The sequence below is a fragment of the Pygocentrus nattereri genome, chromosome 18 (genome assembly GCF_015220715.1).
Source record: "Pygocentrus nattereri isolate fPygNat1 chromosome 18, fPygNat1.pri, whole genome shotgun sequence".
Lineage (NCBI taxonomy): Eukaryota > Metazoa > Chordata > Actinopteri > Characiformes > Serrasalmidae > Pygocentrus > Pygocentrus nattereri.
Genome location: NC_051228.1, coordinates 39,411,131 through 39,425,259, shown reverse-complemented (window position 1 = coordinate 39,425,259; position 14,129 = coordinate 39,411,131). Strand labels below are relative to the sequence as shown.

The 14,129-nt window shown below is 45.2% G+C and overlaps 1 protein-coding gene across 4 annotated transcripts in view; it reads right to left on the bottom strand.

The window, feature by feature from the left end:
* Window positions 1-871: 871 nt before the first annotated feature.
* The window catches only part of LOC108442444 (adhesion G-protein coupled receptor G2-like), a 57,269-nt gene continuing 44,011 nt past the window's right edge, over window positions 872-14,129 (bottom strand). For all 4 annotated transcript variants that reach the window (XM_037547333.1, XM_037547334.1, XM_037547335.1 and 1 more), the window contains 10 exons: window positions 11,645-11,770; window positions 11,449-11,494; window positions 9,931-10,034; window positions 8,776-8,879; window positions 7,909-8,180; window positions 7,691-7,790; window positions 5,322-5,605; window positions 3,261-3,362; window positions 2,997-3,125; window positions 872-2,260 (listed from right to left, as the gene is read on the bottom strand). In XM_037547333.1, the coding sequence (XP_037403230.1) occupies window positions 2,196-2,260; window positions 2,997-3,125; window positions 3,261-3,362; window positions 5,322-5,605; window positions 7,691-7,790; window positions 7,909-8,180; window positions 8,776-8,879; window positions 9,931-10,034; window positions 11,449-11,494; window positions 11,645-11,770 (1,332 nt within the window). In that variant the 3' untranslated portion in view covers window positions 872-2,195. The remainder of the gene's footprint in view (window positions 2,261-2,996; window positions 3,126-3,260; window positions 3,363-5,321; window positions 5,606-7,690; window positions 7,791-7,908; window positions 8,181-8,775; window positions 8,880-9,930; window positions 10,035-11,448; window positions 11,495-11,644; window positions 11,771-14,129) is intronic.

The window sequence follows — 14,129 nt, the reverse complement described above, 5'->3', positions numbered from 1 at the left end:
GGAAAACAAGAATGTACACATCTGTTGGAGTTGATCAGAGGTCTGTCTAACAAAGCAGGATTTCCTGCTTAGCCAGCTGACTAAGCTTAGATCCATCTTACCCTGGATTTCCTGGACTGGTTTCTTGGACCCATCAGCGTGAGCTTCTGACCAATCAGGGACTGACAGTTTTTTTAAATACATTTTTATGTCCTACATTTTACATAGATTTCATTTTTCTTCTTTGAAAATATAAATCAGCCACTCTACTCCTCATGTTTCACGCAAGTGGCTGTTTGTCAGACGCAACGCGTTCATGTGTGAATCACAACCCGAGTATCTAAACCTGGATTAATAGAGAAAGTTGTTAACTGTCTTTGTAAAACAAGTCAACCACTTGTTAGGTTTGGATATGCTGTAGTAGTCAGGAACCCAGTGTCTGCTGAACTTGGCCCTGTGGTCACTGAGGCTTTCAGCTTCACAAACGCCGAAAAACAACCGCAGTTACCAACTTTCTCTGCGAATTCAGGTTCAGACACTCAGGCTGTGATTAATCCTCATAAAAAGGTGATATTTATGATGTACAACCCATCACATGAAACACTAGGAGACATCAAAAAGGAGAAAAATCTCACACACACACACACACACACACACACACACACACACACACACACACACAATCTAAGCCACTTATCCTCCTGGGTCTATGGGGTTGGAGCCTAACCCAGCTGTCAATGAGAAGGCAGGAAACACCCTGGACAGGTTGCCAGTCCAGCACAGGGCAAAACACAGACATATACATTCACACTCAGGGGCAATTTAGTATCTCCACTTGGCCTGACTGCATGTCTTTGGACTGCAGGAGGAGACCGGAGCACCCAGAGGAAACAGGGAGAACAAAGGATCCCGGTCGCCCGGCCAGGGAATCGAACCCAGGCCCCTCTTGCTGTGAGGTAACAGTGCTTTAGAAAAGCACACCTGTCGCCTTTGCCACCGGGGTAAGATCAAAATAAACCCAAGAGTTAGCTGGATAAGCAAAAAGTACCACGTGGTGAGACGGATCCCTGGATCTAGAACCCCGAGATGGTTATCTATACTTTAAACTGAGCATCATCAGCAATACACAAATTAAAAAGGTATATATGAATATAATTCGGACAGCTGGTGGTAAAACGTTTTAGCCTGCCTCTGAATTTACAGCATATCAGCCAGCAAGATGGGACCCCCCCAAAAATCCTGCCTAGGGCACCCAAAAGGCTAGAGCTGGCCCTGGGTCAGACGACTGTCCCTTCACCACAATTCTACACCGTAAGTGCATGTGTGACGTAAACCTGTAATGCAGGGGTCCGGTGGCTACCTGGTTTCTTTCCACCTGTCCCCTCAGAGGAAAGGGTCCCTGAAAATCAACCCAAAGTTCTTCTGACTGTGTGAAACATTTCCATCCTGAAGGGAGTGGTCTCTTCAAATGCCCCTTACCACAGAGCACAGGGGGTCACTGAATGGGTTGAGTATGAAAACGTTGTAAATCCAAACGTTATGACCTTCTCTGACACCAGATCCCAACCCAGTGGAACATCTGAGAGATTTCAGGCCAGTGGGTTTGCTCTTCACCACTTGAGGGAATATCTTTTGGAAGAATGGTGTTCCATCCCTCTAGTGTTCTCAGTTCCAGGGACTTAACCCATGTGCACTGAAGCTTTTCCGGTGGCTCCTGGTGGCCAAACACCTCACAATTAATGTTGATTTTTCCTTTGATTTGTCACCTGTCTGTCTGTCTGTCTGTCTGTCTGTCTACAATAATTCTATTTGACCTATAATAAATAAAAAAAATCATAGTATATACATAGCCTTTTATAATTATACATAATGACTGGAATCTCATTAACCAATCCTGTTATACTTTTACTTCATCTAGTATTTTACATATTTCATTTTTTTTTGTACATTTTCCATTGCAGTTTAACTTTACAGGCAGCTGCATCCAAGCCCTTGTGAGCACACCTCAGTACCTTTTACAGAATCACCACACAAATAAGAGCTCGAGCTGTTTAGTCCACGGTGTAACCGGCGTTCGTATCGATTAATCAGGATCCGTGTCTACAGACTTAAATCCCTCATATGTGACCGTATGCAGATCGACCAAAGGTTTCCCTCACAAATAGTCCAAATCTAAGCAAGCACATGGTTAACTGTAGGTCGTGGTGTCTCCGGCCTCAGTGCCAACCAGCACAGTCCGAGCTGGGCACCACAGTGGTCAATGTCTCAGCATGTTCATTCCCTACAAAAAACACAACAGGATTAGGCCTCGTCAAGTCTTATACATGGTGAAACCTGTAAATGAACACGTGAACGTAAACAGTCAGACAAAGACACTCGTTCACAATACGGTCATCAGAAACCGTGTTGCTCAGCCAGCCTCCACTCAGCTTGAAGGATCATGGATCCAAGCAGGACTTGAGCCAAACATATCACACTTACACGTGCACTATTCACCCAAAGGGTTGTAGATGCTTGCTCATCCAACATTCCCTCTCATATCAAAGGGTATTTACAGGGAATGTGTCCCCTTTTTGCTGCAGTACACTGTTAGAAATAAAAAGGTACCATGTAGGTACATGACTGGTTCACCAAGGTACAAACAATGTAAACGTACCCTCAAAAGGTACAGCAGTGGTTTTAAGGTCCAATTTTGTACCTTAAATAAGTAACTTAAAAAAATTTACATAAGTTGCATGTAAATTATGTTGCAGACGACTCACAACATGCAACAAGTTGCATGAAAGTTTCACCACATCAAAACCAGCCTAAAGCTTAAAATCATAGCCTTGATTATTCATGTTTAAAATGAAGCAGTGCAACACCGCTCGATATAAAGTGAAGCCTAGACTAACAGATGGTTCATTTTAATCTCTGATGAGTGAACCAGTTGTGGCTGTCGAGGAGGCCCATCAGGACTGGACTTTGACTCATTAAAGAGGAACAGCTTGAGGGACAGGAACACTGACAACACTCACTGGGGTGAAGTGATATGCTTTGTCTTGATCCTTCAGGTCCACTGTGAAGAGTCTTTGGGGTGCTGAAAGACATCTTGGGTCGTGATGAGGAGATAAAGGGGACTCCACTGAAGACCTTATGCATTCTTTCTGGAAAGAGGCCACAAACTGCAGTGTAAACTCCAAAGGGAACCCACACTCAATGTAATCAACAACAACGTCTAAATCGGCTATTAGTTTCACTCAGCAAGAACAAAAAAAAAAACCATAAAGCACTCAACACACCTGAGATTCCCTGGAGACTGCAATCTGCACAGCACAGGTACGTCCTCCACTGGTTCCTGACATTCGCCTTCGCAGCACAGTAGAACACAAAGATGAAGAATCCTGTGGAAAACCAGGAAGGTTTTGGTTTACCCACTTCAACCCACCATTTCTTAATGCAACAGACGATGCACAGAAACTGAGCCCAGCCACAGCTGCTTTTCTTAATTAGCCTACAGGAGGTCATATGGAGTGTTTCTGGCAGTAAAATGCTGTTTACTTCTGGCTGAATTCCAGCAGCTAGGCTGAGGTCCAGAGAGGTTGGATTTCTACCCTGCTACACTAAGACGGATCCAATCAGAAGGAGCTGCTGAATACAGCCAAGAAATGAGGCAGGGTCGTTCTACAGAAACATCTATACAAACTCTCCATAGGAGTCTCTGGTGTTCCTGACCGTCATCGGTGTTCCTCATAATAAAGGAAACACCAGAGACATTTTTAATGATCAATGCATTTTACAGAACATCAAACCACACGCCGTCCATCAGGGAACGTCCACTAAAATATGGAATTTAATCCATTTGTGTTTCTATTTTTTCACAGTGACCTCAGAATAAAGTCGGTCACACCGGTGACGTCAGCTAGAAGCTTCATATGAGATCATGAGCTGAATGAGAAGATCTCTGAGAACTGAGAGACGCAGTGGACTCACCATGAGCTTTTCTCCATAGATCCTCAGAAAACAGGTCAAAGGAGATTGAGTGACGTCATCAGTGTGACATTTCAAAATAAGAGTTTAGTTACGCGGTAACACCAGTGACTCGACTCCTGGAGACTTTCATTATGTGTTTGCCGTTTTCTGTGTCATTTAAACCATATATTTCATAGTCATGTAGAGATTATGCAGTTATAATTGCAGAAAATGTGTTTACCTCAAAATAAGGCCTTTGGTCGTTAAATCTGCATTTAACCCATCCGCGCAGTGAAACACACACTAGGGGGCAGTGAGCACACTTGCCCGGAGCGGTGGGCAGCCCTATCCACAGCGCCCGGGGGGCAGATGGGGGTTAGGTGCCTTGCTCAAGGGCACCTCAGTCACGGACTGGGGATCGAACCGCCGATCTTCCGGTCACAGGGCTGGTTCCCTAACCTCCAGCCCATGACTGCCCCCATTAAAGTGGTAAAGCAGGTCACGTTTAAGAGTCAGAACAGTTTATAACAAAGTCCAGCAAATCAAATGATGATATGATTTGAAATGTGAAGCTTCCTCTTGATTTTTTGCAATTCTCCTCCATCGCTTTAGTCCTATCCAAACCCACCCGCTACCTCGGCCTTCCCCAATCAAACGGATACACAAGGCTAGGACATGCTTCCTCTGAGTGAAGTGAAACCAGACATCACAGCTTTTTAAACTGCTGCTAACACATCACTGGACAACTCCACACACTTGGATGAGAACACTAACTTCTAATTCTGTTATATCAGCCCACAGACACCTGCACTGGCCAGCGCTGTGCTGGGGGAGGGCCAGGGCCATCCTACCCACTCAGAGGAGGAGTGCTTTTGTGGACCCCTGGCCATGGATGGCTGTGGCACGAATCTTAAGTGTTTTAAAAGTAATTTACTGCCATGGCTTATGCTGCTCTGTGTTTTATCAGCAAAAAGGAGTTTCCCACCAGAAGGCTTACATCACTCAGGCCTGCCAGCTTACTATCATTCAGATAAAGTGTTTTCTCCAGCACATTTCACACCACCTGCTTTCTGATGACACTGCAAAGCGGCCTTAGTAGACGGTTGAATTTTGCATAATGCAATACAAACAAGGAGTCTTCAGAAGACCGTGGTACCGAGGACCTGCTTTCCTCAGCTGCAGCCGAGCTTTGAGTGCAGCTGCAGAACGCATGTCACTGTAAATGTTCCATGGTAACATCATAACTGAGACAGCCTATATAATCGTAGCTGCATCTCTGTATTAAACCTTTTAGCTGTTAAAGCTCTTCAGTGCTGTAAAGGTAATCAGACGATTTAAATATCACCTGGACCAAGTCGCTGTGTATAGTTCTACACATTTAAACCGCTTACCCTGCAGAGAGTTACAGATGGAAAACAGGTACATGAATGCCAGATTAACAGGGCCCCAGGCGAAGAAAGCAAAGCCCCAGGTGAGGCCCAGGAAAACGAGAAGTGCAGTTACGCCCCTGAAGTCCTGCATGAAGGTCCGTTTTCGTACATAATGGGGGTTTTGACTCCTAATGCGGCACATCAGGACCATCACCACTACGAACATGCTGAAGCTCAGCAGGTAGGTGACACAGAAGTATGACATCACAGCAGCGTAGAAGGCTTCATCCATTTTAAACCAGCAGCTTTGTGGGGAAAGAGAGAGGTCACAGAGAGGTCACAGAGAGGTCACAGAGTGGCTTCACACACAAACCTTCCTGCAGTTTTAGTGGCTTGAATCTCACATTAAACAGTTTCTCAGCTGTGTAATGAGAAGCAACTTGAATGCAACTACTTTGACACTCACGCCTAGACTGGCTGTACATGGTGAAACTTTCACGCAACTACAGTGAGCTACACTGGCCTGTGGAAGGGCTGAGCTGCTCAGGCGTGGAGGATATAGATATCGCCGTTGGAACAAAACCTCATATCTCCAAAATGGTGACTTTGCACTTTGCAAGAGAAGGAAAAAAAAAAAACACCACACACACACACAACTGTACTTCTAATGGAAGTCAATGAAACCAAGTAATTTTTCCCCAGTAATTTCGGGCGTTTCTTTTAGTCTGTATGGTAATTTCACGACAAACGATGTAAAGAGTAACAGGCATTTTCAAATTACGCCAAAACTGAAACGACAAAAATGGCTTACTAAACTGCTTACATTAAAACTTTCCACATCTGTAATTTAACAGAGCAGTAAACAGCAGCCAGAAGCGCCTTCTCATCCTTTTACACAGAGTAGTCTCCACCACAGGACCGCACAGGTTTCTTACCTTCTAAGGTGGCCCCTTTACTTGAACCCTGCTATAACTTAGAAATAACTGTGCTATAAAGGTGCCGTGGCAGATGGAGCGCGCTAGAAGGATTTGTCATGTTATTTATAGCAGTTACTGTGGCTGCAGTTCTGCAACAGACTGGCGACCTGTCCAGGGTCACACACAGCAGTGCTGCTGGAGTTTTTAAACACCTCAGTGTCGCTGCTGGACTGAGAACAGTCCACCAACCGAAAGCATCCAGTCAACAGCGTCCTGTGGGCAGCGTCCTGTGACCACTTATGAAGGACTAGAGGATGACCAGCACAAACTGTGCAGCAGCAGATGAGCGGTCATCTCTGATGTTACATCTACAAGGTGGACCAACAAGGTAGGAGTGTCTAACAGAGTGGACAGTGAGTGGACAATGTTTAAAATCTTTTGTGTCTGATCCACTCAGACCCTTGGCCACCTGTCACTGGTTTGTCCCTCCTCAGACAAACGTCTGCAGGTCCTCAACACTGGCGTATGGGAGCACCACACAAGCCTTGCTGTTCTGAAGATGCTCCAAGTCAAACATCTGGCCATAATGATGTGGCCCCTGTCCAAATTGCTAAGGTCTTCATACCAGGTCGTTTCTTCTGCACCCAACATGTTAGCCATGAGATCTCACTCTTTGCTTATGGTCTAATCTCCACTGCCACCAGTCCTCACAGTAGATGAGCCGTTTCCACTCGGGTTTGATTATCAAAGGGCGATCAGTGAAAGCCCTACTAATGTATGATCACCCCTCTTGAATTTAAAAGGCACCAACATTGGGAAGTAGCAGGATTAGGAGAATTAGATCCAGCCTTCACTCCAAATTCCATCTCATTATTAACGTAGATAAAGTCTGAGCTTAAAGAAAACGGTTCACTGAAAAATGAAAGTGCAACAAGCTGTCTGCTCATTGGGCCTCTCACCAACTGGTTTTAAGAAGAAATTTCTTCTTTAAACCCACTTAGGCCGTTTTCATGAAGATTCTGAGATTCATTTATTCGGGATTTGTTCTTATGTAACACTTTAGTAACACTTCTTTTAGGAGCACAAATGTGACAACAGTTCCATGGTTTGAGAATACATAATGAATCTGACGGACTTTAGGACCTTCTGAAGAACGCATTTAAGAACAAACTTGGGAAGATTAGTGAAGGAGGCCCACTGTTCACTTCGATAAAGCTACTAATTGTCTGTGTCTAATTGCTTCATGTAGCTGAAAAGTTGGCCAGGATTTGTGCCACATGCAGCTCACACAAAGTAACTGCATGAAAAGTTTCACCATGTAATAAAGCCAGCCACAAGACAGGGTCAGAGCAGGTCACATGACAAGAACCAAAAAGGTTTACGCTTAAAACAGGAACTTCATGTTCACAGAAGATGACCTACCCAACTCCGTGTAAACCAAAGGACTAATGAGACTTAGTAAATGCTACTTGCAAGTAATCCATGGATCCATCTTCCAACTTTCCATAGGACCGAAGGCCATAGAAGTCCTTATTAATGGCCAAGACAGTGATGACCACAACCAGAGGAATGCCTCAAGAAATGGAAGAGCATTTGACATTATTTCGCATCTAACACACACACACACACACACACACACACACACACACACACACACACACACACAGTAAAGAGCAGGAAAACGAACCTACCCCAGCCAACAAGGCCTAACTTGATCATGAAGCGAGAAAAATAGGTGTTGAACACTTTGACGATGGTCAAGTACATGTGGACTGCCTGCAGAGCCATCCAAGTGAAGGAGGCCAACGTGAAGTAGTGCAGGAAGAAAGCTGTGGTGATGCAGAGACCCGCCTTGCTGAGCTTCTGAGCCAGATCCGAGTCCAAAAGGAACACTAGATTCAGCAGCAGCAAAGCCAAACAGAACTGGATCAGGATCTTGGAGGGGATATCAACACGCAGTTCCCTGAAAGAGGAGAAAAAGACCATTTCATACAGTTTCACTGTTGAATGTCCAATTTATTAAGAATTTGAAACAAATCTAAAGTTAAAAAAAAAAAAGTGTCAAGTAAATTTTTAATATTATGTATTTATACTGATCGGGCGTAACGTTCTGACCGCCTCCCTGTTTCTACACATTGTCCACTATCTAAACTCTAGGGAAAACACAAATTGAAGTTTCTGTAGAATGAGCCATTTGTAAAAAACAGTTTGTGAACCCTTTGGAATTAGAATTTCTGTAAGAATAGATCCTAAAATTGATATTAATTTAAATCCTAGTAATAAATAACAGCCAAGAAAATAACAACTATCTGCAGTAAAGCTGAAACGGTTAAAGTCTCCGATTTGCATTAGAGTGGGTGAAACCTGATGGAAAGGGCCTCTTGAAGAGGGGATGGTTAGAGTCACGTGTTAATCAGTCCGATTGTGGGTCCGATTTGCCCTTCGCCGTTTCTCCATCATCCATCATCTAACCCTAACCCTCACAGCAGTAATGGAGTCAGGGAATTACGACTGAACCAACAACTGTCTGTGGCTCAGCTGACTGGCGGGTTACTCACTCAAAGACCAGGTAGGTAATCAGGGTGAGGGACAGGAAAGTGGCGGAGATGCCACAGCCAATATTGGTGATGAAGGTGAGGATGATGGATGGAGTGCCATGTCCCTGTGGGAGGGAAATATGTCACTATTATAGTCTTCAGTCAAAATAAATACATGCATTATTACTGACCAACGAACACCTACAGTTCACGTTACGCACGAATAATCCAGAATACTGCTAAACCAAAAGGTCTTATTCCCGTTTTCAAGGCTGCAAATGGGTGAGACCTACACCACCTCCAAATTACGATCAACAGCTTCACCCTGGAGTGGGAACTCTGACTTCAAGAACCCTTGAGGGCTGTTCTTCAGAGTTAAACATGCTTGCAGGGCAAAAGTTCAGTCGACTTGCCACTCAGTGGTGTACAAGCTTTCCTCTCAGCAATGTACAGTGCATCAAGAGCAGCAGAGACGCCTCCGTCATGTGTTTTAGAATTAGTCAATGTTGATTTATTACACAAAATTGTGCTCGTCCATACCATAAATTTAGCAATACTGTTTTTTTTAGTACCATTTACCAACTGTTTGCACACTGAAATTGGACCTCTGCATTTAACCCATCCGTGCAGTGAAACACACACACACACACACACACACACTAGGGGGCAGTGAGCACACTTGCCCAGAGCAGCGGGCAGTCCACGGCACCCGCGGAGCAGTTGGGGTTTAGGTGTCTTGCTCAAGGACACTTCAGTCATGGACTGTCAGCCAAGGGGATTGAACTGGCAACCTTCCGGTCACAGAGCTGGTTCCCTGACCTCCAGCCCACGACTGCCCCCAACCAAGTTTAAAAACACAGCTAATTGCTTCTCACTTATTTTAATATGTAGGAAAATAGTTTAATGTTTGAACAAATATATAACAATATAAAGTTCTGGCACCCTTTCAGAGGCCACACTTTGTTTTATTTCTTTCCAATTTGTTAAATTCTGCACATTAACTGTACCTGTTCATTCAAAAACCGATTGTCTGAACGTTGAGCGGTTCACTCGAAGCCTGAGCCAAGCACATTAAACGTGTGGAAACAGGAGCACACCTGTGGACACCTCGGCTGGACACCTCGGCTTTAGGCAACGTTCTTTTCTCTGCTAGGAGATCTGAAGGGAGTTCCTTACCAGCAGCACACCGAAGCTGGTGAGATGGTTACAGCGGCACACCGTCTCATTCGCAGTCCTATTTAGCACAGTGCAGCCTTCAGAGCTCCAGCCGCCAGAGCCACCTGCCAAATCAACGAATCAAGCAGCTAAATCCATTAAAAACTCTAAAATGAATCAGTTAAAACAGCACAGGAGAGGCAAAAGACAGTGATGCCGAGATCTCCCAGATGTTCACATGGACAAAATGGTATTCAGAAATTTAAACACCAGTATTAGAGACTAAAGTGTCTTTGAAGCTGAATAAAATGTGCCATCTTATATAGAACATGCACCGCTCTCCTCAGTTACTTGACATTCTGGAGAGGAGTAGCGCATTAATAGAATTAAGTTTATGGACCATTTTCACAGTCACTGCATCGTCACATCTGGCTGCACCGTGAAACAGCGGCAATAGAGGGTCTCCGGTTTTCAGCATCCCTCAAAAATGGTCCTTCAGCCTCAGCTCGGTTACAGCGGAGACGGAGTGGATTATTCTGTTCAAGACCACATCACACACCCATAAACAGTCCTGCACTCGCTGCGCTTCATTTGAGAAAAGGTCCAGCAGGTTCAGTTTGTCCTACTCAGGTGACCTGAACACCATAACCAGCTCAGAGACGCAGCGTCGCATCTCTACAGTGCAGCTCCTGATCACCAAGCTGCAGTGGAGATGAATCAGTTTCTCAGGGGGTTTGATCAGACCTCGGGTGACAACCATCTCCAGGATGGTAAACACACAAGGCAATGAAGGTTTGTCTATGGCCGTGTTCACATTCCCAGGTTAATGTGACTCAGATCTGATGCTTTCAGGGCTGTGTGGACACAAATCTGATCTTCTCAAATCCGACCTGAGCCACTTTCATATGTAGTCCTAGATCGGTTACATATCCGATTTGTAATCTTAAATGTGATGCTCAGATCGGAATCCATTGCGTGTGACCATCATTCGGCATTACCATGGCAACAGCGCCAAACAGACAAAGCCTGTCGACAGTGGAAAAGCAGCTCATCTCACCTTTTTCCTCCTCCGTCTGGCTCTAATAACGAAGCTGAGAGCTGATCAGAGTTAATGATCTTCTCAGCGAAGCTCGTTCTGCTCGTTAGTTTGTGCTGATGATGCAGCGATTCAGTTACGTGACGTCACAGAGTAGGAGGAGCTCTTGAGGGTCAGTTCAGGACGCCGGCTTTTGAGCATTTTAAGTCACATGTGAGTAAATCTGTCCTGTTCACTCTACAGCTCAGTTTTACTCTTTTTTGATTGGTTGCCTCATTAAAAGTGACATGACGAGTGGAGCTTTTCAGCTGAAGTTGAACATTTTTAAACCTGATCGAGTGGAAACTCTGAGGCTGTTTAGTTGAATTATTGGTGCATTAAGAACACCAATGATATCGGGCAGCATCAGCTATTGTTTACAGTGCAACTGGAATCCGTTTAAAGCCATTAACGAACACGGAAGCGTGAAAATGGTCCATTAAGAAATAATGCATTGCCCTTACTGTTTAAGCTGGATTTCCAAAATACACAGGATACTGAAGAGTCGGCCTGTCAAGGGAATGGCAGTAAAACGTCCGTTACTACACAGGACTTTACAGGTACGGGTAACTAGAACTGAAGTTTTGTTTACTGTGAAATCAAAACTCAGAATACAAGCACCATAAGACTCACACCGCTCTCACGCCTACCCATACTGACCGGCACTGGCTCTGTGTTCCTCAGGATAATCGTCACATTCTCTCGCAGATCGGAGATGGACAGGTTAGCCACACTGCAGCCCAGAACTCCGCTGACCAGCCAGTGTTCAGATTTCAGTGCTTTGTCCTACAGACAGCCAAGCAGTGAAGCATGCATCTCAAATTTACACAAATAAAAGCTTAAAGACTTTTTCCACAAAAAACAAGGTATTAGATGAACTATGCAGGTAAGCTTACAAATATAAAAATACATATTTTACACTGATCAGACGTAACATTGACCAGCTCCTTGTCCACTTTATCAGCTCCACTGACCGTATAGCTGCACTCTGTAGTTCTACAGTTACAGACTGTAGTCCATCTGTTTCTCTGATACTCTGTTACCCTGTTCTTCAGTGGTCAGGACCCCCATGGACCCTCACAGAGCAGGTACTATTTGGGTGGTGGGTCATTCTCAGCACTGTGGTAACACTGATGTGGTGGTGGTGTGTTAGTGTGTGTTGTGCTGGTCTGAGTGGATCAGACACAGCAGTGCTGCTGGAGTTTTTAAACACCTCAGTGTCGCTGCTGGACTGAGAACAGTCCACCAACCAAAAATATCTAGCCAGTCCTGTGACCACTGATGAAGGACTAGAGGATGACCAACACAAACTGTGCAGCAGCAGATGAGCTGTCGTCTCTGACTTTACACCTACAAGGTGGACTGACCAGGTAGGAGTGTAAGAGTGGACAGTGAGTGGACACAGTGTTTAAAAACTCCAGCAGCACTACTGTGACTGATCCACTCATACCAGCACCACGCACCAACACCACCACCACCACCACCATGTCAGTGTTACTGCAGTGCTGAGAATGCAGTGCTGACAGTTTTAGTCTCTATGGTAACAGAATCATCAGTGATTAGTTGACTTCACTAAAGGACTTATGGGTATTGTATTTCTTTACAAGAAATGAGGCAATAAAATGCAAAAGGTGGTTGAGAGTTTAATGTAACATACATCTCAGTCTTGCAGCCCATGGTAAGTCTGCATTGGCTGGATAAAATATTACTGGTAAAAATCAAGTGTCCCATGTTGAAAATGAAGAGACTGGTCAGCTCCACAAGAGTGGACAAGGTTGACCTGGACTTATTCACTGGCCTGGAGTGCATGAAGGCTCTTGTTGCTGGCCAGCCTCTCATTCCCTCTTCCATTTGTTTATTCTCTTACCTGCCGGTCAGCGCTCAGCCACTTAGGGAATGACATTTGGACAAAGGAAACACATTCCCTTTACACGTGGTCAAGATCCATCACGGACCACCAGCAAATGTGTTTAAACTGAGACATTCATAATCTGCTAAAAATGCGACCTGAGGGTCTTCACACCCGGCTTTTCCTGCTGTAAAGTGAAACCCAAACATGATCTGATCGCCAAAATGCATGTTAATCCAAGGAGTAGAGAGGCCCAGTAATGATTACTGTTTCAATGTGAAGTGACAGATGGACACTATACTGCCAGAAGTATTCGGTCGTCTGGCTTCACACGCATATGAACTTGAGTGACGTCCCATTCTTAATCCATAGGGTTTAATATGATGTCGGCCCACCCTTTGCAGCTATAACAGCTTCAGCTCTTCTGGGAAGGCTTTCCACAAGGGTTAGGAGTGTTTATGGGAATTTTTGACCGTTCTTCCAGAAGCTCATTTGTGAGGTCAGACACTGATGTTGGACGAGAAGGCCTGGCTCACAGTCTCCGCTCTAATTCATCCCAAAGGTGTTCTATGGGGTTGAGGTCAGGACTCTGTGCAGGCCAGTCAAGTTCTTCCACACCAAACTGGCTCATCCACGTCTTTATGGACCTGCTTTGTGCACTGGTGTGCAGTCATGTTGGAGCAGGAAGGGGCCGTCCCCAAACTGTTCCCACAAAGTTGGGAGCGTGAAATTGTCCAAAATCTCTTGGTGCTGAAGCTTTAAGAGTTCCTTTCACTGGAACTAAGGGGCCGAGCCCAACTCCTGAAAAACACCCCCACACCATGATCCCCCCTCCACCAAACTTTACACTCAGCACAGAGCAGTCAGACAAGTACCGTCTCCTGGCAACCGCCAAACCCAGACTCGTCCATCGGATTTCCAGATGGAGAAGCGTGATTGGTCACTCCAGAGAACACGTCTCCACTGCTCTAGAGTCCAGTGGCGGTGCTTTACTCCACTGCATTCCACGCTTTGCACTGCGCTTGGTGATGTAAGGCTTGGATGCAGCTGCTCGGCCATGGAAACCCATTCCATGAAGCTCTCTACGCTGTTCTTGAGCTGATCTGAAGGCCACATGAAGTTTGGAGGTCTGTAGTGATGGACTCTGCAGAAAGTCGCTGACCCATGCGCACTATGCCCCTCAGCATCCGCTGACCGCTCTGTCATTTTACGTGGCCGACCACTTCGTGGCTGAGTTGCTGTCGTTCCCAATCGCTTCCACTTTGTTATAATCCCACTGACAGTGGACAGTGGAAT